General features: G+C 51.7%; 1 protein-coding gene across 14 annotated transcripts in view; it reads left to right on the forward strand.

The window, feature by feature from the left end:
* JADE2 (jade family PHD finger 2) overlaps nt 1-24,889 on the forward strand; it is a 131,833-nt gene that overhangs the window by 81,179 nt on the left and 25,765 nt on the right. For 7 of the 14 annotated variants that reach the window (XM_042984018.1, XM_042983957.1, XM_042983971.1 and 4 more), the window contains 4 exons: nt 4,552-4,735; nt 9,605-9,662; nt 11,702-11,790; nt 24,554-24,711. In XM_042984018.1, coding sequence (XP_042839952.1) covers nt 9,605-9,662; nt 11,702-11,790; nt 24,554-24,711 — 305 coding nt within the window. In that variant the 5' untranslated portion in view covers nt 4,552-4,735. Of the gene's footprint in view, nt 1-394; nt 792-1,005; nt 1,080-4,313; nt 4,456-4,551; nt 4,736-9,604; nt 9,663-11,701; nt 11,791-24,553; nt 24,712-24,889 lie in introns of those variants that run through there. The other 7 variants (XM_042984003.1, XM_007087739.3, XM_042983977.1 and 4 more) reach the window with 6 other exon arrangements.

The raw sequence follows: 24,889 nt of genomic DNA on the forward strand, positions 1-24,889 counted from the left end.
AGCAGAAAGTGTGAGAGAGTGGAGGGGCGGGGTATGTGTGTGAGTGTGTGAAGTGTGAGCAGACCTGATGGGACTTGCACGGGCGCAGCCGCCGCTCGGGCCCGGCCCTGGGGACAGGGCGGGCTGGGGGCGCCCCAGAGCCCATGGGGAGTCTGGGCCCGAGGTGCAGGCAGACGGGCAGCCGGGCAGAGCACCCTCCCCGCCCCCCCCTCCCCCCCCCCCCCGAGGCCTGCAACCCTACCTGGACCCGCTGCCGGAGCCAAACAACCGGGCGGGGGGTGGGGCGGGCGATGGGGGGGGGGGTGTCAGGAGTGGAGATCCGAGTGAATAAGAAAAAAGTGGCTACTCCCCCTCCCTCGCTCCTCCCGCCCGCCCCCACCCCACCCCCACCCCAACACATTTTTTTTCTAAAGAGATCACAAGGAAGTCTTGGTTTAAAAAGAAACAGAAACATACACAGGGGGATTGGTGAATGGTGCCGACCGCGGCCATCGCAGTTGGAGGCTATTTTTTGGGGAGGGGGGTGAGTAGCGTCCATGGAGTTACTTTGTGCCCATTCCTAGCGGCAAGGGCTTACGTCCAGCGGGCTGACCGTCCCCAGCAGGGGTGCGGGGCCTGGGACGCCGAGGGCCCGGCAGCCTCCCTCGCCGCGACCCCGGATGGATGCGCGCCCCCCGCCCGCCCGCGCCGGCCCCAGGAGCTCCGGGTTTCGGGAGCATCCTTCCAGCGCCGGCCCCCGCCGCGGCGCGTAGTCCAGGGCAGCGCCCCTCAGAAGGGCACCGCGGAGGAAGGTAAGATCCTGCCCCCAGCGATGGGCCCTGCACATCTCCACGGCGTTATTTTATGTTTTTGCAACAGATCTGCCAGCGCTCCTCGCTCCCTCGCTCGCGCTCTCTCTCTTGCTCGCTCGCTCCCTCTCTCTCCTGCTGGCTGCCTGTTCTAGGAAGCCAGGGCGCGGGGGGGTGGGGGGGGGATGCACAGCACCGGGGAGAGAGATTGCGCATGTTGGTCAGTCGTGTTTTAAAGAGTACATTGCGGGGAGGCTGAGAGGGGCGCATGCAACAACAACTTTTGGAAGGGTGAGCTTGGCGACCTTCTTTATTAATGACTGCGGCAAAGCGCCCCCGGGCCGGTGAGGGGGCGCGGGCGGGCGGGGGCGCGCCAGGGCTGCAACTTGCCCCGCGGGCTCCGGCCGCGCGGAGGGGCTGCGGCGGGAGACCGCAGCGGAGGGGAGGTCGTTCTGCCGGAGACGGGGGTTCGGAGGACCCAGAGCTATCTGCCCTCCTGTCGCCCTGAGTTTCATTTTGTTGATACGCAGCACGTCCGGCCGCCGAACCGGGCTGAGCCGGTGCACATGACTCCGCGCTGGGCTCACGTGCAGCCGGTCCGGTCCCAGACACCTTCCGGGGGCCACCGCCTCCGCCCTGTCGCCCCCTCTCCGGGCTGGGTGCACGCGGGCGCTGCACGCGGGGGCAGCATGCTCAGCTCCCCGGCGCGGAGGCTCTGCACAAATTAAACAGTGTTTTGGAGGGGCGGGGGACACCCTTTCCAGGTGAGTATGCCGGGTGTGCAGTTCCGGCGTACGGGGCGCGGGCTGGGGTCGGGGGCAGTCCCCCCTCCGGGGCTGCGCGGGAGTCCGGCGGGGGAGAAGCGCTGGGAGAGTGGAAATGTACCGGCTGCGGCCGGAGCGGCGGGTGCGCGCCCGCGGGGCGACGGCAGGGGGCGTGGCCCTTGTTTACCTTCTCCCAACTCTGCCGGTTCGCGTCCCGCTTCGGGGACGGTACTGCAGTCCCCTGCCCTCCGCCTCGGTCCCTGCGCCCTGGGTGGTACTGGGAAGATGTAAGCAAGTGGCAGTCCCAGCCTGGGACATACACACCTGACCCTCAAATAAGTGACATTGCAGCCCCAGCCCCCACCAAACACCGCTGCAGTCCCTCTCCCGGATCCCGGGCCCCGCCCCGCCCCCGGCAGTGGCATCTTCCCGGCCTCACCTCCTTCCTCCCTCTCTCCCTCTCTCCCTCCCTCCTTCCCACCCACTCGCCTGCGCCTGCGGAGCGGCTCCCGCCCGCTTCCTCCCCGCCTGGGTGCAGACTTGTGGCTCCCTCCGGTCCCTTCCCGCCTATCACTGGGCCTGAGACACTCTCATCTCCAGGCCAAAGGATGAGAGGTCAGCCTCGCGATTCGTAGCTGTTACATCAGAAGGTGGGGATGTCTGCGAAACAGGGAGGAAGGCTTCGCGGTGGCTTCCAGAGGCCCAGGACACCCCCCCCCCGACACACACACCCAATCTACCCCCCCCCCCCCCCCGAGCTGCACACTTCCTAAGAGGCTCGGCTCCTCTTACCCGCTTCACCTAAAGACCTCTCCCCCGCCCTGGACGTCAAGTCCACAGTCCCCGGCCCGAACCGCCCCTTGCCCTTCCTTTGCCTGGGCCAGAGCCCCCCGCAGCCACCTCCGGCTCCTCCTCCCGGCTCCCGCGGTCGGAATCACGCCGGCGCGCCTCCAGCCTGCTGTCCCGCGGACTGCCTCCAGGGGCAGGCTGGAGGCGCGCGCCACCCCCTCCCAATCCCCGTGGCCATCGCCGCGGGCCGGGACGCTTTTTTTTTTTTTTTTTTTTTTTTTTTTTTTTTTTTAAACCACCTTGGCTGCAGGTCTTATGCCAGGGCTGGTGGGGGCGGGAAGGGCAGTGTTTCCCCTTGCCCTGAGCCAAGGGCACGGTGCACCCGGCGACTTGTGGTCTCTGCAGATTTCCAAACCTTGCTCCCGCTTTTAGCAACCCTCGCTCATCTACTGCGGGACATAAAGTTTTACCCAGAGGCTGAGTTTGCAGGGGTCATCAGGAGGCATCTTGTTTTTGCTCAGAGTGGCGCTAAAGGGAGTTGGGGAGAGACTAAGAGGGCACGGCTGGCTTGCCGCCTTGCCTTTGTTGGAAGGGGGAGGAGCCCTGAGTTTTGAGCCTAAACTAGCTGTCAGGATGTCCCCTTAATTATGTTTGCAAACTGAATCAGGGTCCCGGGTCCGCCGCCTGGTCCCTCCTCTCACGGTGGCATTGACTCCCTCCCTTCACTGGTAAAATTCCCAGTAGGACATTTGGCAAAAGGGCCATGCAAGGAGCTGCCAACCGGGCCTGGCCCTGTTTCCTGGGTTCCCAGGGTGCTGGCTTCTCCCCTACCCTGACTTCCTCTCTCACCTTAGGGCCCCAAGTGAACGCACCATCCCTCCCATCTCTTCTTCCTCAGGCGGGTTGGGACTTGCAAAGCGATCTAACAAGCAGAGGAGGAAAATAACAACAGAATAACTGTAAGGGGAAGGAATGAGTAATAAAGCCGACCCAGGCAGGGAGGAGGGCTTTCATGTTTAAGAGATGCTATTTGCTTTTTAGGTCACAGGCTGCAAAACAGGCTTTGATCCGAAGTGGGCGAATAATTTATTGAGAAAGTTTGCATGGTAGGGGAAAAAAAAGGGATGTTTGTTTGATCTGGAGCCCTCTCAGTTGTCCCAAGTGCTGTTGGCTGTTGTTTGGAGTGGAAAAGCATTTGGTTCTACAGCAAATGCCTTGCAGAGGGAAGTCCTCGCCCCAGGCAGCAGGACTTGCAGTGAATATTGGTTTTGAAACTGTTTGGCCAAAGGTCTCTCCAGCACTTTTGGAGATGAAGTGCTTAAGGACAAAGTTGTTTGGACTCAGGATGCAGCAAATGTTTCCAGAACATTTCCCATCCAACGTGCTTTTTCTTTCCCTAAATTTCATGGCTAAATGGCCAGTAACATTATTCCAAGAGAGCTTCCACTTGCCTTTCATTGACAGGTGAGGTGGGATTGCTGGTCCCAGCCCCCAGATGTACCCTGGAGTCTTGAGGGTAGACCTCCAACACTGATTACCACATCCTTGATGGGGGCGGGGGTGGGGGGACAGCGGGGAGCAGGGTGCTCTAGTTAACCGGGGTTCCAGGTAACAGGAAGGTAGTTGTCTTACACCCAAGACCCAGTTCAGTGACTTCCAGTCCAAATTCTTGACAACTCATCCACCAGGCTCTTTGTAGGCCTTACAGTTAGTTCTGTGTTTAGGTGCTCCAAGGAAAGACCAGGTTGTGAGGAGGTATTCCTGGCCTGCTTTGTGCAGATCCACATAGGATCCTGACCGTGTGGCTTAAAGTTTAGGAACCCAGGAAGGTTCTCAAATAACCCATAGGAATCTGGAGTACGTCAGCCACACTCTGGGGTTGTAGGCCTGTGCAGGTTAGCCCCGGGGGGGGGGGGCGGGGGCACATGGTATACCACCTGGAGTCAGAAAGCCTGGGTTCGAATGCTAGCTATGCAGTCACCAACTGTAACAGTGCTCTGTGCCTCACTTTCTTCATCTGTAAGTAGGGTTAGTAACAGTCTGTATCCCATGATTGGTGTATGGATTAAGCAATATATTGCATAAAGAAGATTAAACCCAAAGCCAGGCATGTGGTAAGCACTTGATTAGCATTAGCCATTTTTACTATTATTATTAATGATCTGGAGAGGGCCCAAATGCAGCTTTGACCTTTGATCTCTCCCCTTTAGGCTAGGCCAGAGAGCCAGCTCCCTTCTCTGAAGAAGGGATGAGAAGGACCCTGCAGTTGCCAATGGGCAGCCATCTGTGGGAGCAAGTGGACTGAGCATTGCCCTCTGAGGTGGAGGGTAGGGTGAGAAGGTGCCGAAGGACAAAGTAGACAAAGCCCCTTTTCATTCTTCCAGGATCCCCTAGGTATGTCCCCAGAACTGGGTTTGGAGGGTCGGTGTGGGCAGCGTGTTCCAGGGAGCTGGGTGCCCTCAGGGACACTTGGAATTGCAAGTGGGCAGTGATGAGCGTTGGAGGAGGGTTCAGGCTCCCCTCTGCTTGGAGAAGCAAGTTTGAGGATCTGTGTGTACAAAATCATTTTTTGTAATGGCAATTACTGTCCCTCAGAAGGCATTAAAGTTAATGAGAGATAGGAAAGACTGGGGCTCTGACCCCCGTTTAAAGCTGGTTTAAGAGTGTGCAGCTCTTGTTTTCTGAATGTCTGGCCTTCCCGACACAAGGAGGCTCTGAGGACAGGTTTTCCAGCCGAAATATCATTAAATTGTATTAGCATCTTATTACACACACGCCTAAGCGGTCTGCCTCAGACAGGGAGACTTTTTGTTTCTCTTTGAAAGATTGTGTCTGGAATGGTAAATTGCCTGCTTGAAAGCCGTTTCCCCCCCTTTTTAAGGAGGAAGAAGAAGTCCTGCTGTGTGTGGTGGCGGGCAGGGCAGGCCTGGTGGCCCCCAGAGAGGAGAGGCCGGAGGCCAGGTTGGGGTGTTTTAACTGCCCAGGGAGCGGCTGCACTAGCAGGCCTGAAAGGCCCACTGTTCCCAGGGTCAGCTGGAAGGGCGTTAATGGAGGCCCAGGGTGTTTATTTGAGTTTATTTGTGGAGAGGTCTTTAAAGGGGGCTGGCATTGGGCATTGGTGTTTCAAGTCCAGACCCGAGGCCCCCACTAAGACCAATGGCTAGTGCTGCCAAGAAAACATCTGCCACCAAATTGCTGCCCTATTACTGAGTTGACATTGATCATTAGCCAGGAGCCCAACCAAATAAAGCCTCCTGGAAAATGTGTGAGGTTAAGATGGGGAAGGCAGGCTGTGAAAACAGGACAAAATCTTGGCCTGGGGTGTATGTTCCTGCAAGCTGCAGGCCAGCCAGCTGGGCTCTGTGCACCCCACACTTCTACAGGGAGGGGACAAGAATGCACTCAGCATCCCTGTGTATCAAACCCCTATTGTGTGCTGGACATAACACGAGCGGGCACTGGAGCTCCAGCAGAGATCCAGACAGACATGCTCCTTCCTCTCTTCTCCAAAGAGGACATTGAACAAGTAGCTCAACAGACACTAATCATGGTGGATGCTCTGAAGATGTTGAATAACCAGGTTGTGGATTTTCTTTAGATAAGGTAACTGGCATAAACCTCCTTGACCTTTAAGTTGAAATGTGAAGCATAGAAAGTCAGACATGCATAGACTACTAGAACCTTACAGCAGAGAGCGCAGCTTGTGCACTCGTCCTGAAGCATGGAATATTTGGCTTGTTTCAGGAAATGAAAGGAGACCAGTGTGGCTAGAAAGTGGTGAGGAAGGGGATAGTGGTCCATGTGAACTTGTTGAGGTAGGGAGGGGCCAGATCATGTAGGATATTGTGGTAAAGAGCTTGAATTTTGCCCTTTGATCAGCAGGAAGCCTTTGAAAGATTTTAAATAGGGGTATGACATGATCTGATTTATGTTTCTTTAAAGGTCATTTTGGCTGCTGTGTGGATTCTAGATTGAGGGGTGGAGGGGAGCAACAGTGGAAGGTGGGAGATGAATGAGGAGTCCAGGCAAGAGATGAGACTGGTTTGGACCAGTGTGGTAGCAGCAGAGATGGGGAAAAGTGGATGGATTCACAGTATGTTCTGGACAGAGAGCCCCCTGGACTTGCCAGGGGACTACTGTGGGGGCAGAGATTGCACAGAGAGGCTCTGGAAACTCTAGGACACCCACGCTCCCGAAGGAGAGCTTCTGCTCTCTGTCTCCAGGCTGGGGATGGTGTGGGAGGTGCAAAGGGAAGGAAAAGGGGACCCTTTTCTGGGGGTCACCTTTATCCCCCAAAGCAAATGCCTTGTGACACTGGGGTGTTTTTCCAGAGCAGACCTTGCGTTGGGAAAGATGGGAGGGGCCAGTGGAGAGAGAAAACCAGAGGCCAAGACCAAAGTGTCAGCAGCCCCCCACACACCCCACCTGGATTTCAGCTTTGGGGAAGGAGTCCTCCCTGTCTCCAAGCTGAGTTGGGGGTGGGGAGTCAGGGACAAAAGGCTGTCCCACAGGGAAACCCAAGCCTCATTTGGAGCTTCATTAGCCACTAACAGTGGAGGTTCACCTGAGGCAGGGAGGCCTTTGGAACAGACTTGGTTCAAAGGAAAGGAACTTCGCTAACAAAAAAAGTAGCTTCCCTCTGAAGCCTAGTTATTATTCCAATTAAGCCACACAAAATCTCCCTTAATAACACCCTACCCAGAAGAATTCTGGGGTGTTTTCACGGAGGGAAGGTTGGACTGGGAGCAGGCTGAGGGTGGGGTGTAGGTCTGAAAGCTGGCAGGTTACCTGTTGGTCCTTGGGCAACAGGAAACAGCATCACAAGAAGGGTGTTGGCAATCGAAGAGTCCTGTTATAGGAGTCCTTCCTTGCTGTACAGGAGCCCCTCAGGGCATTGGTAGGAGGACCCCTTACCTGGCCCAGGGTTCTCACGATATGACTAGCACTTATATGGAGAGCCAGCCACTGTGCTTAAGGTTTTACGCTGCTCTCATTTATCCTCACCAGCCGATTCTGGCCCACAGATGTGTTTAGTTTGGCCGTCTCAAAGTGTTTTTAAAAATTCTGAATCAGTTGCCAACATTTGAAGTTCAAGAGACTTCTGTAAAAATCCAGATAGAACCTTATCCTTTGGGAGGTATGTCTTTTCCAAGGTCTCTGGTCTCTTGAGGGATAAAGCTAGGATTTGAACTCAGCACCCCTGAATCCAGAGCTTCTGCTTTTCTGCTTTGGGAAACGCTGTCTTGGAAGTGCCCTCTTTACTGGAAGTGGAGAGACATGGGCAAGACTTCGGGAGAAAACCGGTGGCTTGCGTTTATAGCACTTCTCCTCGCCCTGCCCACCTGTGAGAGCACTGGGCTGGCAAGATGCAGGCTAGAGTCAGGGCCCTATCGAAGTCATCTTGTCACACTCAGAACCTGGAGGACTGTAAAGATGGCAGCTGTGGGTGGCAGAGCATTATTGCCCCATTCAGTCCATGACCCAGGCCATGGGGCTGAAGTCTAAAGGTCAAGGGCACGTGCTCACAAGCTTTACAGTCTTAGGAAAGTCACTTAACCTCTGTGCTTCCTTTTCCTCATCTGCAAAAGGGAAGCAGTCATCATGCCCACTGGCACAGAAGGGCTGTTCTGAGGGTTTCGTGAGGTCCCTGTGTAGCAGGGCATCCCCCTTTTTCTGCCACAATGAGTGTTGAGCTATTTAACCTCCCTGGCACCCATGCCGCCCATGTCCTCAGACCTCCCCCCTGCACCTCTGCACCCTCTGGAGAGCATGTTGCCTGCACCTTTGGAGCTGGCAGCAAGCAGCCCCAGTGAATGTTTTTGTCATCCTGATCCTACTGTTGGACACTGGAGTGGGGAGAAGCTCCTGACTAAGGTCAGGTCTGAGGCAGGAGCGTCCTGGCTGGCTCGGAGGTCTGGACAGTCATGCCCCTGCCCTGGAGAGCTAATGTTCCCTTGTCTCTGCAGGGCCACAGTAAGATAAAGGGAAACCCAGGGCTCGGCAGGAACAGACTTGGAGGGGTTGGCAGTGACAGGCAGCCCATGGGAAGGTGGGGAACCTGGTTGGCCTGCAGCCGGGCTGGGCAGCAGGGGTTTTCTCTCTACTGACACTGGCTCCTTGCCCTTTACTGTGGGCAGTGAGGCAGCCCAGGTTCCAGACTAAGAGGGATGTGGTGGAAAATGCTTTGGGTCCTGAATCCCAGATCTCTTCTCACATTAGGACTCCAGCCACTGACTAGCTGTGAGACCCAAGGCAGGTGAACCAGCCACTTGGTGTGCTCCCCTCCAAGAGGAGTCAAAAGCAAGCTCTGCCACTCTGGGTTCTGCGGGATTCGAGGAAATGGTGGGTGGGAAAGCACTCCCAACAGGCAGGAGCTCACAGGGCACAAAGGCAGCTCAGTGTGGGCTCAGGGATCAGACCACGTGGATTCAAATCCCAGTTCAGCCAGTTACTAGCACAACAAGGTCCTGCACTACTCCAGAAAGGGGAGCCAATAGCTCGCAACTTCCGGGTTGTTAGGAACAAGAGCTGAGGTAGTGTTGGTAGAGGAAAGAGCTCAGTATGGAGAGCTTCCCTTCTTACTTTGAAGTCAAATACTATAGTTGAGATAAAGTTGGTTTGAACTCTAATGTGGAGAAGGACATTGGGGGAGGGAGGGCAGCCCAGCCTAGGACCAGTCACCCTGGGCCTGGTGTGTCTCAGTGACCCAACTTGGAGCCATTCTGCCCCTACCCCTTTTCCACACCCCTCTGGCCACCACTTTCAGGATGTGCCCTTAGTGCTGTGTGAGCTGGCTTGTCTCTAAACTCACATGGCAATGGTCCCTCTGGAAGAATCTTGTTTCCTCTTCCTGCCCCTCCTCGGCACCCTGCAGAACACCAGTTATAACTCGATGGGAGTGGATTCTCTGGAAGGCCTGAGTTGCCTTGAGTGGAAGCTGGGGCTGGGCAGGCCCTAATCATTGTTCTGGGGCTGCTGACCCTCTTGCCCTCCTCCCTCTGTCGTCTTTGGCCAGACTCCTGCTCATCTGAGGCTCTGAGCTCAGGAAGTGGGAGATGCAGCCCCCTGCCCCACCCCCAGGAGTCCTGTGGGTGGGTGGGGAGAGGTCGAGGATGGCTGGGGAGAAGGCTATGGCAGCACCTATTCTCATTCTTCACTGCAGCAGGGGGGAGTATGGGGAGGTAGGTGATCAGGCAATTTTCTGAGAGATTGAGGATTTCCTGTGCCTCCTGTAAATGTAATGGGGCCTGCCTTTTGTTGCAGATGGAAGAGAAGAGGCGAAAATACTCCATCAGCAGCGACAACTCTGACACCACTGACAGTAAGGCCTTCCTGCTTGGGGCTCCTACAAGGAAAGCATTTAAATAATTAACAGGCCCACAGGCCCAGATTGGGGGAGGCTGCCCCATGGTCTCCATGTTGACGAAAGCATAAATCAGGCCAGGTCCTTGTGCTCCTACGAAAGTCTCCACACCCTGTGGCCTCCAGAGCCTGGTGTTCTATTCACCCTGTACCCTTTTATCCCCTAGGTCTCAGTCCCATGTGTTTTGATCTGGTTGGAAAAGATCAAATCCCCTCTGGGTGTTTGCATATGCTGCACCTGGCTCCTCAGAACACTTCCCGTTCCCTCTGGCCCTTCTGTTAAATCAGGGCCCTGTAGGAAGTCTCTACACAACGGACAGAAAACCTGTTTCTTTTTATTATAATTACCCGATATGAATATCATGTCCTAACGAGCCGTAAGCTCCTTGATGAGAGGGGTTATGTTTGGCTCACTGCTGTATCCCCAGCTTGATCCGGCACATAATAGGTGTTAAATAAATGCTTTTCGAGGGAGTTAATGAGGCATCTTGGCAGTAGAATCTCAGAGGTAGACTTGTGTATGGGCTGGGTGTGGAAGCTGGATGTCCTGGGGTCAAGGGAGCCTCAAAGAAAAAGGGGTCAAAGAGAAAAGGGAGCTTAGGGAGCCTCTTCTCAAATTTGGGGGAGGTAAGGGAGGTTTGTATAGGGAGAGAGCTTTTCTCTGGTACCAAAAGGCAGCTCTTCCCAGATGCTGCAGGAACCTGGGCCTGCATGAAATAGCCAAGTAAGGAGTTCTGTTCTGCCCTATGTAGGAGAGGTACGCTGCCAGGCAGATCCCACCAACAGTGCATGCTGGTGGAAGCCCAGGCTGAGGAAGAGGCTGAACTAACTGCCAGGGAGGCTGGGCCTGGAGCCCTGTAGCTCTAAACCTCAGTCTGTTCATATGTGGTGAGCAACTGGGATTTGGGAGATCTCCAAGGCCCCTTGGAGCTCCTGGAGTTTCACAGCCCCCCAACAGCCTGAAGATAGATGCACCCAAGATGGCCAGTCCATCCCAGCCCCTTCCCTGCCTCCAGGTCTCGTTCACTGTCCTTTGGGGTCTGTTTGCTCAGCTTGGCTCTGGTGTCTAACCTGGCCAGCCCTTCTTCCCTGCAGCAGGAGATCACAGCATCCGGCCCTCTGTGGCCACAACCACACTGCCTGTGGCTTGTCTCAGTAGAGCCAAGAAGAACCGCATCCTCCGCTTCTAACTCCATTGCAGACGAAGGAACTCTTGAAGGCCAGGCACCTGCAAGAGTGGCTGTCTGGGCAGCTGCATCACAGTTGGGCAAGGGTACTCCCTTCCCACCAGCCCCCACCACTGTACACCCCCATGGCTGTTGCTCCTTTGACCCTTGGGGTGGAGGTCACAGTCTTTGAGTCCAGTAAGGGTCTTAGACCTTAATGATAATCGCTAATATTTATGGAGGCAGTGGTCTGTGCCAGGGACTGTACTGACACTTTACAGGCATAATACTATTTCATCCTCCCAACAACCTTTTGCCCCCATTTTAGAGAAGGGCAAACTGAGACTCCAAGAGGGTAAGTCATTTGCTCAGGGTGACAAGTTAGGAAATGGGTCTACTTGTAGCGTAGCGTTCTTCCCACCTCCCTTTTGTCCCTCTTTATATCCACTGGGCATCATCCCAGAGTATCTAAATCTGGGGCAGGAATGAAGAGTGGCCACAGAAGGCTTATTCTGGTCCTCCTTCACCAAGGAGGAAGCAGAGGACCAAAGAGGGCAAGGAACTTGTCACGGGTCATACAGTAAACTAATACTGAGTCCTGGCCACTGCCTTTTATTTCCTAAGTCCCTTATGCTTGGTGAGTGGAGGAAGTATTCATGTCCGCATTCATCATTGATGAAGTCCAGAGCAGGGACAGGTGCTCACAGAGGTTTCCACCTGCTGAACATTCAAGCCAGACCCTTCCTTACAGGCTTCCTATCCTTGGATGTGGGTGGGTGGGTGGTGTTCCCTGCCTTCCAGGGGCCCCTAATGGGCTGTGCTCTCTCTGCAGGTCACGCTACATCTGCATCAAGATGCTCCAAACTGCCCAGCAGCACCAAGTCGGGCTGGCCCCGGCAGAACGAAAAGAAGCCCTCCGAGGTGGGTAGTGACAGGTGTCCAGAGAAAGATGAAGCAGTGGTGGAGAAGCCACAGGAGAAGAGACCTGTGGACGGTTAAGGGAATAAAACTCTGTAGATGTATGGGAGAGAGCGTTCCTGGCAGAGGGTCCAGTCACCAGAGCGAGGCCAGAGTGGTTGAGTGGAATGAATGGGAGGAGGGGGTGTGGATGCCAAGCTTTGTAGGATGTTGTAAAAATGTTCCAAGTGAGCTGAGCAAGAAGAGAAGCCTTTCAAGGATCATAAGCAGGGTAATGACATAGCCTGATGTTTTAATAAAAGGCCCCACTGACTGCTGTGAGGAGAAAGGAGGACTCTTTTGCACTTGTCCAGAAGAAAAGCAGTGGTGGCTGAGAGCTGAGTAGTAGCAGTGGAGAAAGAAGCAGTAGGATTTGGGAGTTCTGGTGGCTAAGCCAAGGGTGATGGGATGTGCTGATACAGGGGTGACGGCTGTGGTCCTCGGGATCACCTATCCAGTTAGGTCATCTGCTCCTTATTCTTCCTGTTTCACCTGCATTCTAAGTCTTCCTTACTCTGACCTGGGATGTTTCTTGTGGCAGGTAGAGGTGTTTGACTTCTTGAACTGTGGAGAAGTGTGTCAGGGGTGGGTAGTGCTGGACACGCGGGGCCATCGTGATCCTGCTTCTTGTGGCCACTGACAAATCACATCCTAGGGCCACATCACTCTCTTTCAGGTCTTCAGTGCATTGCACTGGGGACAGCAGATGCCCTTGGCCCAGACGCAATTGAAAGAGCATTGGACACCCAAGAAGCAGGGGGTTTGAATCTGGGCCTTAAGAGAGACATTGTTCTGTAGCCTACAGAGTAGCCAGGAGCTGGGCTGAACACTTGACTTTTTTAATCCTTAAAAGTAACTTAGGGTTCTCAATCCTCCTCTTACAGTAAAGAAATTGAGGATCTGCATAGCCAGGACTTGACGTTCTTGAGGCCAGTAGTGCCAAGGATAGAAGGGCCTAGAGTCTTGAGGCAGAGCTCCTGACTTGGAGTGGGGGAGGGTATCTTTGTTCTGAGTCTGGAGTCCTCTCTCCCCACTAACCACAGGGGCATTCATGACTATGGGGGCCAATCCTGAGCAGCAGTAGTTAGCCAGCCCCTAGGATGCAGTGGAGGCATCTTTTGTAGAACCTTGCATATGAAAAATAACTCCCCAGGTCCTGGAGCTGGCCTAGCCTAGGACTTTTGTATGTTTGGCGGGGGAGGGCAGGTAGTTGAGACCCGATGTCTCCCATCCCCATCCTTTAACTTAGTGTCTTCTTTTGGCCCTGTGGGAGAGGGGTGGAGATGGAAGGAGATACCTCTAGGAATGCCGTGAGGACTGGAACAAGAGGTGGGCAGGAGGATGCTGTTTTGAGATTCTTAGTGCCCTCGTGAACTAGCCCTGCTCAGTGGCTATATGGGATGTGCTCAAGGGCACTGGGACATAAGAGGCAGAGTGTGCTCTAGAGCCCTGGGAGCCTCTGGGGCTGCCTTTCTGCTCCTCCACCCTTATTCCCCACCTGTCCTCCCACCCTCTTCTTAGAGCCACAGGGGCTCCCCAGTGGCTATGGTTGAATTAGTAAAACAATAGCCACCTATATGTGCCTTCCAAGTACCTAGGAAACAGGAATTCTCTTCCCATTTTGGAGATGAGGATTTTGCCTGCCCCTGCTCTCAATGTTGGAGAAGAGATGGGCAGTTCTGGGGAGCTCCTGGGGCTGGCTGGTTCCCCAGACTCTGCCTACCCTGCTTCCTCCAAGCTCCAGGAGGAGGTGGGGCCATTTCTCAGGGTAGAAATCCCAGGGGCAGGACTGCCATCTCTATCCTGGATAGGCCAGGGGCTGGGAGGAAACAGGTGTCTGCAAAGGCCGAGGGGAAAGAGTGATTTGCATGGGGTTGAAAATTCCCCTCCCTCTTGGGTTTTCCAGCACAGAGCCTTTGAACCTTTCTCCACCTAAAAATAGAATTAAATCATCAAAAGGCCGTTGATGCCAGCAGGCCTTGCTGGCTACTGGTTGTGCATGGCTCTGGGTTCGAGCCCAGGGGCCTCTGCAGGCAGCTCTGAGGCCTGACTGGCATCACCTGCCCTCAAGTCCTGGACTCCAGGAGGCCCTCAAGTCCTGGGCTCCAGGAGGGCTGAGGAAGTCCTCACTGCCTTGAACTGTCGCCAAGGACAAGCTTTTCCTCCCACAGCAGGCTGGAGTGCAGCCTGTGAGGTTTCCCTTGTCCCCTAAGTGAGGAGGCTGAGCCATAGCCGGCATAAATTCCAAGTGATCGTGGGGCCGAGAGGAAACCATCAATGAAAGCTTCCAAATTATTTGGCTCATGAGAAGGCAGAGATGAAAAGCAACGATTTGGCGGCAGATAACGTTAACACTAAATCTCCTCTCTGGGCTGTTCCCCTCTCTTTCTGTGAATGGGTTGGAGAGGCGGGCCTTTAGAGTCTGCTGGGCCTGGGGACCAAGGGCTTTGGTCGCCCTGGTGAAAGGGGATCTGGGAGTCCCAACTCTCCAGTACTCTAAAGTAAGACACCTGTGGCGTAGTTGTCAGTCTGGCCCACGGTCCCAGCTACAGTGTTTGCAAATTGATGTGCATGGTACATTCCCCTCCCTGGTGGGGAACCCTTGGTTCCCTTTGTCTCTTCATCTCTGAATGTGGACAGTGATGGCATGGGGGATTTGAGGGCCAGGAGTATATAGCATAGCAGCAGTACCAACACCTAGTTAAGCCAAAAGCCACAGAAAGGGCTGGGCTTGGGTTTATGCCAGATGGACGACTGGCCCTGTGATGACCTTCCAGGGGCTGCACTTCCCAGTGCACCCGAAGGTATAAATCTCAGAGCCCCATCTACACTGGAGTAAGGTGCTGTAGGGCAGAAAAAAGTGTTCGGATCAGGAGTCAGGACCCTGGACAGGGCTGAGGCCTTGAGACCCAGCTTCCCCTCTGGCCTGTAACCAGTGGGTGGCCTCCCTCAGCCAGAGTGGGGGGGGGGGGGGGGGAAGTACAGGTCTCAGTACTGGAGCTGAAGGGACAGGCCCCGGGATTCTTGAGAGGCTGGATTTTTGGTGAAAGTGAACCAAGTCTGAAGTTGGCCCCTTTGGTAGTAGAAGGAAAAGGTAGTGTTGACCCCAAGGACACAGGCTGCCCCCTTCCTCTGTTCTGCCTGCCTATAGGATCCCAACAAAGCTGAGATTTGTCGCTTAAGGCTTAAGTCCTGAAGGAGTAGAAGGGATTAGCCTGCCCTGGGAAGGTGGTACTAGTGTATAAACCATGCTGAGGCCTTGGATTTCTGGCCTGGCTTGTCTGACCAGATGGTATAACCATTATTGGTGCTTAACACTTTGTGGGACCTATTTCTGAGAATCTGATGGAATCCCAAAGATTATTCTTTTAAATACTAATACCGGGCCCCCATCCCACCTCACCCCCAGGAATTCTGACTTAAATGGCCTGGAGTGTAGTCCCAAGTATCTGTTCTTTTTTAAAGCCCTTTTGTTGGTCTGCTGCCACAGACCTTTCTCCTTAATTTACTAAGACAGGAGGTCCTGGCTTGATCCTTCCTGGAAGGACCCTGAGGTTAAAGGAGGAAGAGGAGGCTTTCCAGCCTGTTTCAGTGAACTAAGCAAAAGCAGGGAGTGTGGTTGAGGGCAGGCCCCCAGCTGACCCCTACTCACATAGTGGCCAGGGGGACAGACAGGTTTCCATCGCCCTGGCCGAGCTGTGAAGGAGTTCTGGAGGAGAAATGAGGCCAGCCCCCTGGGTTGGAGGCTGCTGTTTGAGGCTGTGTCTTCCTCAGGCCTGGGCAGAAAGGTAGAAGGAAGGGCAGGCCGAGTGGTGGGGTTTCCCCCCCAGACAGGGTTTTCAGGAAGTCTGAGTCCCCGGAAATCAGCCAGTGGGCAGGGACATGGGTCTCCAGGACCCAAGAGCTACTGATAATGATTAAACTCAGCAAGCACTTGAGAACGCCTGATAGGCCCAGCTGAGTGCTAGGGGTACAGAAAATGCAGGCCCTGTCCCCGGGGAACTGGTCCTTTGACTGGCAGCAGGATGCAGGTGCTACACAGGAAAGTGTCCGTTATGGGAGGTGCAGCCAGCTTTGCCACTGAGGAGCTCTGTGACTTTGGGCAAGTGACTCTATCTCCCTGAGCCTGCAAGTCGTTATCTGTAGAGCCCTGTCATGGAGTTTCTGTTCAGTAGATAGGACTGTCCTTTGCTGAGGCCTCTGAAGCCTGAAGGTGGAGGAGATCCCAGAAATAACTGGAGGTAAAACTGGCCTCCCTGGGGTCAAAGCCTTGATGGTCCCAGAACAGGGTAGGTAGGAATTGGGACCTGACCGTCAGCTTCCTTTGCAGGCCCTGGTGACAAATCAGTATATCCCTAGAGGAGAGAATAGGGCCTCTCTGTGGGTTCCACAGGGGCCCTTCACCAATGCTCAGCTTCTTGCCCTAGGGGAAGAAGGGGCATGCCAGAAAAAAGTGATTCTTGTGAACAGTTTCTGTCACCACTGAGGTGTCTGCCAGAACCAGTGTCCGTGAAAGTTCCTATAGAAGTCTCCCCCACCCCTTCCGAAAAAGCAGCAAGTGAAGAGCAAGGATGAAGCTTATTGGCTTGACCTGTTGTTTCTAAAAATGGGACCCTTCTACCTTGGGTGAAGGCACGGGTAGCCAGAATGTGTTGCTGAGATGCAAAACCACAGGATAAATAAGATGTTTTCCTGGAGTACAGGTGCTATGCAGGTGTTTGAAATGACAGATTTTATATTAAAACAGTGATGGCATATATTGTAACAAAATGCCCATAATCTTGAGAGGTCAAACAGGAGAAATCAAAAAAGGTTTCATGTTTGCCCTGTGGTCTTAAGCTATGTTTATAGCCAGTGGCTCCTCTGCCGCCCCATGAGGCAGTAAGGCAGCCAGGCGGGCGATAAAGGGGAGCCCTTCCACTGGGTTAAGTGCCTACTTTCTGAGACTCTCACCGCCTTCCTCTGGGGTGGGGGGCAGAATCCACTGCTAGTATAGTTGGAAACACCACTGCTCCCACCAGCTGGAAATTCCTCCTGGCCTCTGGGGCTTCTCTTGCAAAAGAAATGTGTGTAATAAATTCTTTAAAGAGCAGGAAGTGCTGTTATCCTTGTGAAAGAGAAAGAGGGTGTGTGTGAGAGAGACAGAGACAGAGAGAGAGGAGGGGGGAGAAGTGTCTGACCAAATTAACCTAGTGGTAGCTTGGATGGGACTGGGCAGAGTGTGGCTACGCTCAGAGTGCTTCTCTGATGTTTTATGCCTAATTTAAGTTTGTTCTTGGCTTGAGATATTTTTATCGTGTTCCAGCCCAAGAAAGAGTTCTTTTTTTTTCTCGTATAAAAGTATCCTATTTATCTCAATGACAACTATAAAGGAATTAAACTACACACTAATAAAAATATTTAATTGATAAAAATTCAAACAAAAATTCCCAAAAAAGTAGTAAGGCCAAGGAAATACCCTCATCAATTAATCTCAAAACTTCACTGTAAAAGTAGTCTAAAAAATTTTCATTGCAAAAACCTCATATAACGTTACCTACTATTATCAGTATTATCACTAATTACCACTTGACTACATTTTATATCATCTAGTCTAGCACAAGAAGAAAAGTTATTGAAGATCAAAACACATGCATATGCTTCTTCAATATCAAAGTATTATCTGTATTATTAGGAACTTCAGGTTTATAAGCAAAGGGTTCTGATCAAATAAACTGACCCAAAGAGTCTTAACAATCCCCTCAGCCTATGAACTGGTCTTCTTTCTGACTCTAGGCCCTGGCCTCTCTTTTCTTAGAGCATTTTCTTTTTTTTTTTTAAATTAATTAATTAATTAATTATTTTTAATTTTATTTTTTAAAATTTACATCCAAATTAGTTAGCATATAGTGCAACAATGATTTCAGGGGTGGATTCCTTAATGCCTGTTACCCATTTAGCCCATCCCCCCTCCCACAACCCAACCAGTAACCCTCAGTTTGTTCTCCATATTTATGAGTCTCTTCTGTTTTGTCCCCCTCCCTGTTTTTATACTATTTTTGCTTCCCTTCCCTTATGTTCATCTGTTTTGTCTCTTAAAGTCCTCATATGAGTGAAGTCATATGATTTTTGTCTTTCTCTGACTAATTTCACTTAGCATAATACCCTCTAGTTCCATCCACGTAGTTGCAGATGGCAAGATGTCGTTCTTTTTGATTGCCGAGTAATACTCCATTGTATATATATATCACATCTTCTTTATCCATTCATGCATCGATGGACATTTGGGCTCTTTCCATACTTTGGCTATTGTTGATAGTGCTGCTATAAACATGGGGGTGCATGTGTCCCTTCGACACAGCACACCTGTATCCCGTGGATAAATGCCTAGTAGTGCAATTGCTGGGTCATAGGGTACTTCTATTTTTAGTTTTTTGAGGAACCTCCACACTGTTTTCCAGAGTGGCTGCACCAGCTTGCATTCCCAAAGAAAAAGTTCTTAAAAGAAGAAATATCTGGCTGGTTCCTTGGCAGTATTGCAGTGATTAAAGTACAATGCAGGCCTCAAATGAGTGGTTTACTTCTTTGAGTCTCAGTTTTCTCTGTCTGTAAAATGGGGGTAATATGAATTAGGTGAGGTTAAGCGTGTGTGTGTGTGTGTGTGTGTGTGTGTGTGTGTATGTGTATGTATATATCACGTACAAAAAGCATTTAGCATGCACCTTGTTTTAACAGGACAATGACTTTTCAACATAAGCTATTGTTTCTAAAGAGATGAAGTGCTCAGAAAAAGCAATTGTGATTTAAAATGAGGTATTTGGAGGGTGCCTGGGTGGCTCAGTCAGTTAAGCATCCAACTTCACCTCAGGTCATTATCTCGCAGTCCATGAGTTTGAACCCTGTGTCAGGCTCTGTGCTGACAGTTCAGAGCCTGGAGCCTGCTTTGGATTCTGTCTCCCTCTCTCTCTGTCCTTCCCCTGCTTGCATTCTCTCTCTCTCTCTCTCTCTCTCTCTCTCTCTCTCTCCCCCTCAAAAATAAACAAACATTAAATAAATAAACAAACAAAACGAGGTATTTGGTGGTAATTTCACTTGGCTTTTTCAAGACAGACCCTCCATTTTGGGGGAGATTAGGAGGAGGGTGCCACTCCTACCTTTACTCCTAATGTGGGCAGAGGTCAAGGAGAGGCAGGCACTCTTGGCCAAAGCTGTTTTCATTGGCTTTGGGACAGTGACCAAGACCAGTTCCTAAAGTCCACCTGGAGGGACCTTTCAGTTCAGCCCCCTGCCTCCACTCTCCCTACTAGGCAGGACAGGAAGCTTCAGAGTTTAATCATACTTAGACAAATCCTGGGGTTCATTCATTCATTCATTCATTTGTTGTAAACCATTTCTTTTTCATTTTCTTTTTCTTGTTTTTTTTTTTTTTTTTGAGAGAGAGAGGGGGCAAATGAGTGAGGGTGGAGTGAGAGAGAGAGAGAGAAGTGGGGCTCACCCAGTGCAGGGCTTGAGCTTGCAAACTGTGATTTCATGTCCTGAGCCAAAGTCAGATGCTTAACTGGCTGAGCCATCCAGGTGCCCTGTTGTACCCCATTTCTTGAGTACCTGGTGCATGCCAGGCACTGTGCCGTAGAGAGGCACCATGATAAACCAGACACATGCAGTCTCTGCTTTTCTCAGCTTAATTACTAGAGGAGATGGACATTAAACAAATTATTACACAAATAATCATATATTATAATTATGACAAGTGCTGGAACCTTTCCTTAAGTAACTGAACTTCCTCTTGGTGTCTCTTGGTCTGAAATACTCTCTGATACAATAATTCCCCCTTGAGAAAAGGAAACAGGCCAAGGTCCCAGGATGAAATATTCAAATAACATCCACAAGTCTTGTGATCACATACGAAATACGAGAGCTCTGTGCATAGCATAGTGAAAGTTGCCTGTTGTCACTGTCTTTGCTTCAGGAGGTCGTACCAGACTCCACTGATGGTTTCTGGCAGAGTCTGTTTGGGGTTCTTCCTGGGGAAGTAGGTGTGGAAAACCAGACAGATGGCTCAGTGGCTGTAGTCTTCAGTCTCAGGAAAAGGAAATGGAGTTCAAGGCCATGTGCATTGTTGCTAGATCTGGGGAGAACACGGTCTTCGGCTCCCTCCAGAGCCATGTTGGCACTTTGGCATTCAGACTGGTTATTAAACATTCTTCATACTGTTTGAAGTTTTAGACCTTTAACCATTCTTCATACTGTTTGAAGAAGCTACAATTAACATCTCCCAGGCAGCTCAGAACTTGGTTGCTAGGCAGCAGACCTTTAAAGACAATTTGTCATTTTCTGCCATAAGAGAAAAAATAGTAAACATTCACATTCTTGGAAAATTGCTGTTTTCCAACTTCCAACTTTCTCGCCATGACAAGGCCTCCAGTTCATCAGTGTCCATTTCATTCTTTATTTAGTTTTCATAAATAATTCAAAGGCATTTTAGGAGAGTAATTGAGCTTCTTTCAATCCTGTTTAGAACAAAAAGGATGTTTGGGTGATAGTTGGGTTGCCATATTTGTGGGCAGGTTTTATATAAATGCACAGAGGCTCCTTTGGAAGGTACAGAGTACCAAGGTGCCCAGCTTATATGTAGCCTTGGGCAGTAACCCAAGAAAGTGGTGGTAGATTCGTGAAAGGCTTTTGAGTCATTCAGCCTTTGTTGGCACCTCACATGTGCTAGGCCCTATGTACACTGTTGGGCCCCAGCCTGTGACCCAGCTGGACCTCACTGAACTCACTTCCTTCATGTGGGGGCTATGGAGTAGGAAACCAGGGGATTCCAATACAGGACCTGTGGGAGTTCACAGGAAGCCCAGAACCCAGCCTGGGATCCGGGAAGGTTTCCCAGAGCACATGTGGACCCGTCTGAGACCTCCAAGATGAAACAGGCCAGCCCCACTTTGGCAAGAGACAAGAGCGTCCCAGCAGGGTCCTCCCATGTGCCAAGAGTGAAAAGTGCTCAGGAGACTGAAGTGTATTTGTGTGGCCACAGGGCCTGGTAGGCCCTACAGCTCAGCCTGAGGGAACAGTGGAAGGCCATTCAAGGGCTTGGAGTTTGCAAAGGCCACCATCTAATTTACATAGTCCAGCGTTTGGGGAAGCTATCTGATTTGGCTTCTGTGCAGGCAATGAGCAAGTGGCCAGAAGGGGCAGAGGGGCTGTGGGGGGAGTGTTGGGTGGCTCATGGCCTAGGATCCTGTGCCACTTGCAGCATATAGGACCTTGTGTAGGTTATTTAACTAACTTTAGTTTCAGAGTAGGGATGATGGTAGCATCTACCTCACAGAGTTAGTGTAAGGACTCAAATTAATTGAAGAACTGCCTTTAGACTGGTGCTGAATACCCAGTGCTCCTTAAGTGCTGGCTGCTACTATTAGGATATTGCTCCCCTGCCTGAATTTCCATCAGTCCCCTGCCCAAAAGGACCACTGTGTCCAGTCTGCCACCTGCTACCTAAGTGACCTAGGATGAAACTTGGAACTGTCTTGGGGCTAGTCCCTCTCTCTTTCTCTCTCTCTCTCTCTCTCCCCCTTTCTCCCTCCCTCCTGAATCTCTGATCCAGTTGAGCCTGGGATCCCTTCCTGCAGAGTTCCAGTGCCACTCCTGTTCCTACCTCAGGGCCACCTCTCCCCTGCTGGTGTGGCTTGACATTCTGGCTTCCCAGACTCCAGCTTGGGTAGTGTGCTGGTCCTTAGGCTTTGAGCCCTGCTTGGGGATTTCAACTCTGCATATATCCGTGAGGTATCTCACCCTGTTAGTGCGTGTTCAAAAAGCTCTGCCAAGGGGCGCCTGGGTGGCTCAGTCGGTTATGCGTCCGACTTCAGCTCAGGTCACGATCTTGCGGTCCGTGAGTTCGAGCCCACGTAGGGCTCTGGGCTGATGGCTCAGAGCCTGGAGCCTGCTTCTGATTCTGTGTCTCCCTCTCTCTTTCTGCCCCTCCCCCGTTCGTGCTCTGTCTCTCTCTGTCTCAAAAATAAAAAACGTTAAAAAAAAAAAAAAAAAAGCTCTGCCAAGGAGCCAGCTGGGGGTCTCAGACTCCTCAGATAATTCCCCAGAGAGGGCCATTCATTCATTCTTTCATTCATTCATTTCATCACTATTTACTAAACACCTGCTAGGTGGCAGTCTTTATGCCAGGCACTGAGAACATAGCAGAACACAGGACTGCTTTGGCAGGGGAGATGGCAACAAACAAACCACAGGAGCACACCAGTTAATTATGGGGGTGTTAAGTGCTGGGACGAGAGGCAGGATAACAGGGTGGAACATGGCTCTGTGGGGCAGTTGGTGCTCCCTGAGTCAAGGTGATCAGGGAAAGGAATCCTGAAAGAGATGATGCTTATACTATAGCACAGGATGAGAGAACTGCAAAAGGTTTCAGGCTTACCCGTGCCTTTTTGGAGGGGCACTTAGTGACTGTAGTGAAGGGTTGATTTCTGGAGCAAGGTGATACGCCCTCTGGGTGGGAGGCTCCCCATGGCATTGGAGTGACAGGGCTTCGACCTATACCACTTGGCTTACCTGGATCAGGAGAATTTGGAGGCAGTGACGAGCTGACTATAGGTTCCATTCACCCCACCAGGTCCTGTCCTGGGGCCCAGAGGGGAATAGCCCAGCTCCAGCCCTGCTGGGCTCGTAAGAGGCCTTAGCTGGGAAAGACCCAAGCCAGCAAAGGGGGACTTGTGAAGGACAGACAGCACAGAAGCACCCACTGCCTGAGTTTGTGTTCTTGTATCAGCTGCCTTACTGCTTGCTAATAAGATATGCAAATTATCAGGGCTGTGAAATCTTCCCCACATTTCATCTTCTGCTTAATTAGCATTTAATCGTAATCTCGTTTTAATTTTTTCACACTGGCACCCTAATTAAATGTTAGGGTGTTAGTCTTAACAATTAAATTATATTGGCAAATAGAGTCTTCAAGAAACTTGACCTTTTTCAAGCCAGGGCGCTCTCTAGCTAGATGCAAATGTTAATTAGATTTCTGGACGATGTTGCCTCGAGCCCCCTTGGTGCACCCATTTCAGTTGTTTTCTTGCTGTTGTGGCCCTAGATTCAAATGAGACACACACAGCCAAGTGATTTGGGCCCCTGGCAGGCAGAGGTTGCCACTGAACGGGTTGGTCATGAACCCCTGGAAGGCTAGTGATGCTGGTTTTTCTGGGGAGTGTTTGGTTTGGAATTTGGTCAGAGGCCTAGAAAACTCATTGAAGTGGTTTCTCAATTTGTGATTCTGATTTGATAATCACTGGGAAAGTTGGTGCCTAAGCAAGTCACATAGTGTCTGGAGCTGCCACCAGGTCCTGCAATATCCCTTTGTGGGAGGCCACAGTGAGGTCAGGCAACTGGACAAGAGAGGCATTGCTGGTGTCAGCTGGGGCGGGGCTTGGAGATTGTTCCAGGGTGGAAGGCAGGGAATCGGAGTTGGGTGGGTGGGCAACAGACAGAACGTTGGGAAAAGCGGATTCCCCCTGAGTTCCCTGTAGCCCAGAAGAAAACCAGAGCATGAGGGTGCAGACATTCATGGCCTGGTCCTGAGAAGTTTTGGATGGGCTTGACTAAGAAGGAATGCAACCTTCTCTTCTTCTTACTCTGTCACACACAGAGGATGGTACTTTGTTGCCCCGGCTGAGCAGGAAACGCAGTGTCCTTGTTCTTGAGGGACGTTGGAGTCCCTGGCTCATGGGAAGCTATTCTCTGAGCTGCCCCTGGGGATTGGCCTCTCCCTCAGCTACTTATGTAAGATTCTGATATTTGCCTGGGGTTGGTGCCCTGTACTTCTTCACACCTCCATTTGAGCCTGTGGTTGCAGTACTAACGTAATTTTAAGTTTTTATTTATTGATTTTGAGAGAGAGAGAGAGAGAGAGATTGAGGACATGACCAGGGGAAGGGCAAAGAGAGAGAATCCCAAGCAGGTTCCATGCTGTCAGTTCAGGGTCTTGTACTCAGTACCATGAGATCATGGTCAGACGCCTAACTGACTGAGCCACCCAGGCGTGCCCCCACCCCCAGCTTTTTTAAGTTTTTATTTATTTATTAAAAAAAATTTTTTTTAATGTTTATTACTTTTGAGAGAGAGGGACAGAGCAGGGGAGGGCCAGAGAGAAAGGGAGACACAGAAACTCAAACAGGTTCCAGGCTCTAGCTGTCAGCACAGAGCCTGACACGGGGTTTGAATTCACAAATCATGAGATCATGACCAGAGCTGAAGTCGGCCGCTTAACTGAGGCACCCAGGCACCCATTTATTTATTTATTTATTTAGAGATTGAGGACATGAGCAATGGAGCGTAATTTTAAACCTTCAGTAGAAATTCCCCAAGCAGTCACTTAATGGCAGTATTGCATTCACAGAAGCCTTCCTACCATCTGATTTTTCCCTTAGGTTTTTGGCCTTTCTCAGCAAGTTTTTCCTCTTTCCTGAGTTCCACTCCCATCCATCATTCAAACTCTGTTCTTTAACAGATCAGAACACAGGTGAATTCCGTTCAGCACATTTATTGAACATCTCTGTGCAGAGCCCTGTGCTGAGTTCAGGGAAGGTGTGTTAATGTAATTATTGCTTTTGTGTTGGCTTCTTACTTTGAAGTAAAGTGGGGCAGTGCGGCGCGGACAGAAAGCCCACTGGAGTTGCATTTGCCTTTTCCTGCCCTGGCTGTGGAGCAGACCACCCTGAGGCACTCTTTCCACTCCTGCTCCTGACAGGTGTTCCGGACAGACTTGATCACAGCCATGAAGATTCCAGATTCCTGCCAGCTCAGCCCGGATGACTACTACATCCTGGCCGACCCATGGCGACAAGAATGGGAGAAGGGTGTGCAGGTGCCGGCTGGAGCAGAGGCCATTCCAGAGCCTGTGGTGAGGTAAGTTGGGCAGCCCAGGCTGGGAGACCCTAGACAGGGGAGGCTGGGACAAGGGACCTTTGTAGCCTGTCTCTGTTCTTAGATTCTTTGGTCCCACAAACCATTGAAAATTTCCAGAAATACTGGAAGTTTGCCTTTGAGGCTGAGGGCCCGGACTTGGGCTCAGCTCTGGAGCCAG

This window comes from Panthera tigris, chromosome A1, assembly GCF_018350195.1.
Source record: "Panthera tigris isolate Pti1 chromosome A1, P.tigris_Pti1_mat1.1, whole genome shotgun sequence".
In the NCBI taxonomy this organism is placed as follows: domain Eukaryota; kingdom Metazoa; phylum Chordata; class Mammalia; order Carnivora; family Felidae; genus Panthera; species Panthera tigris.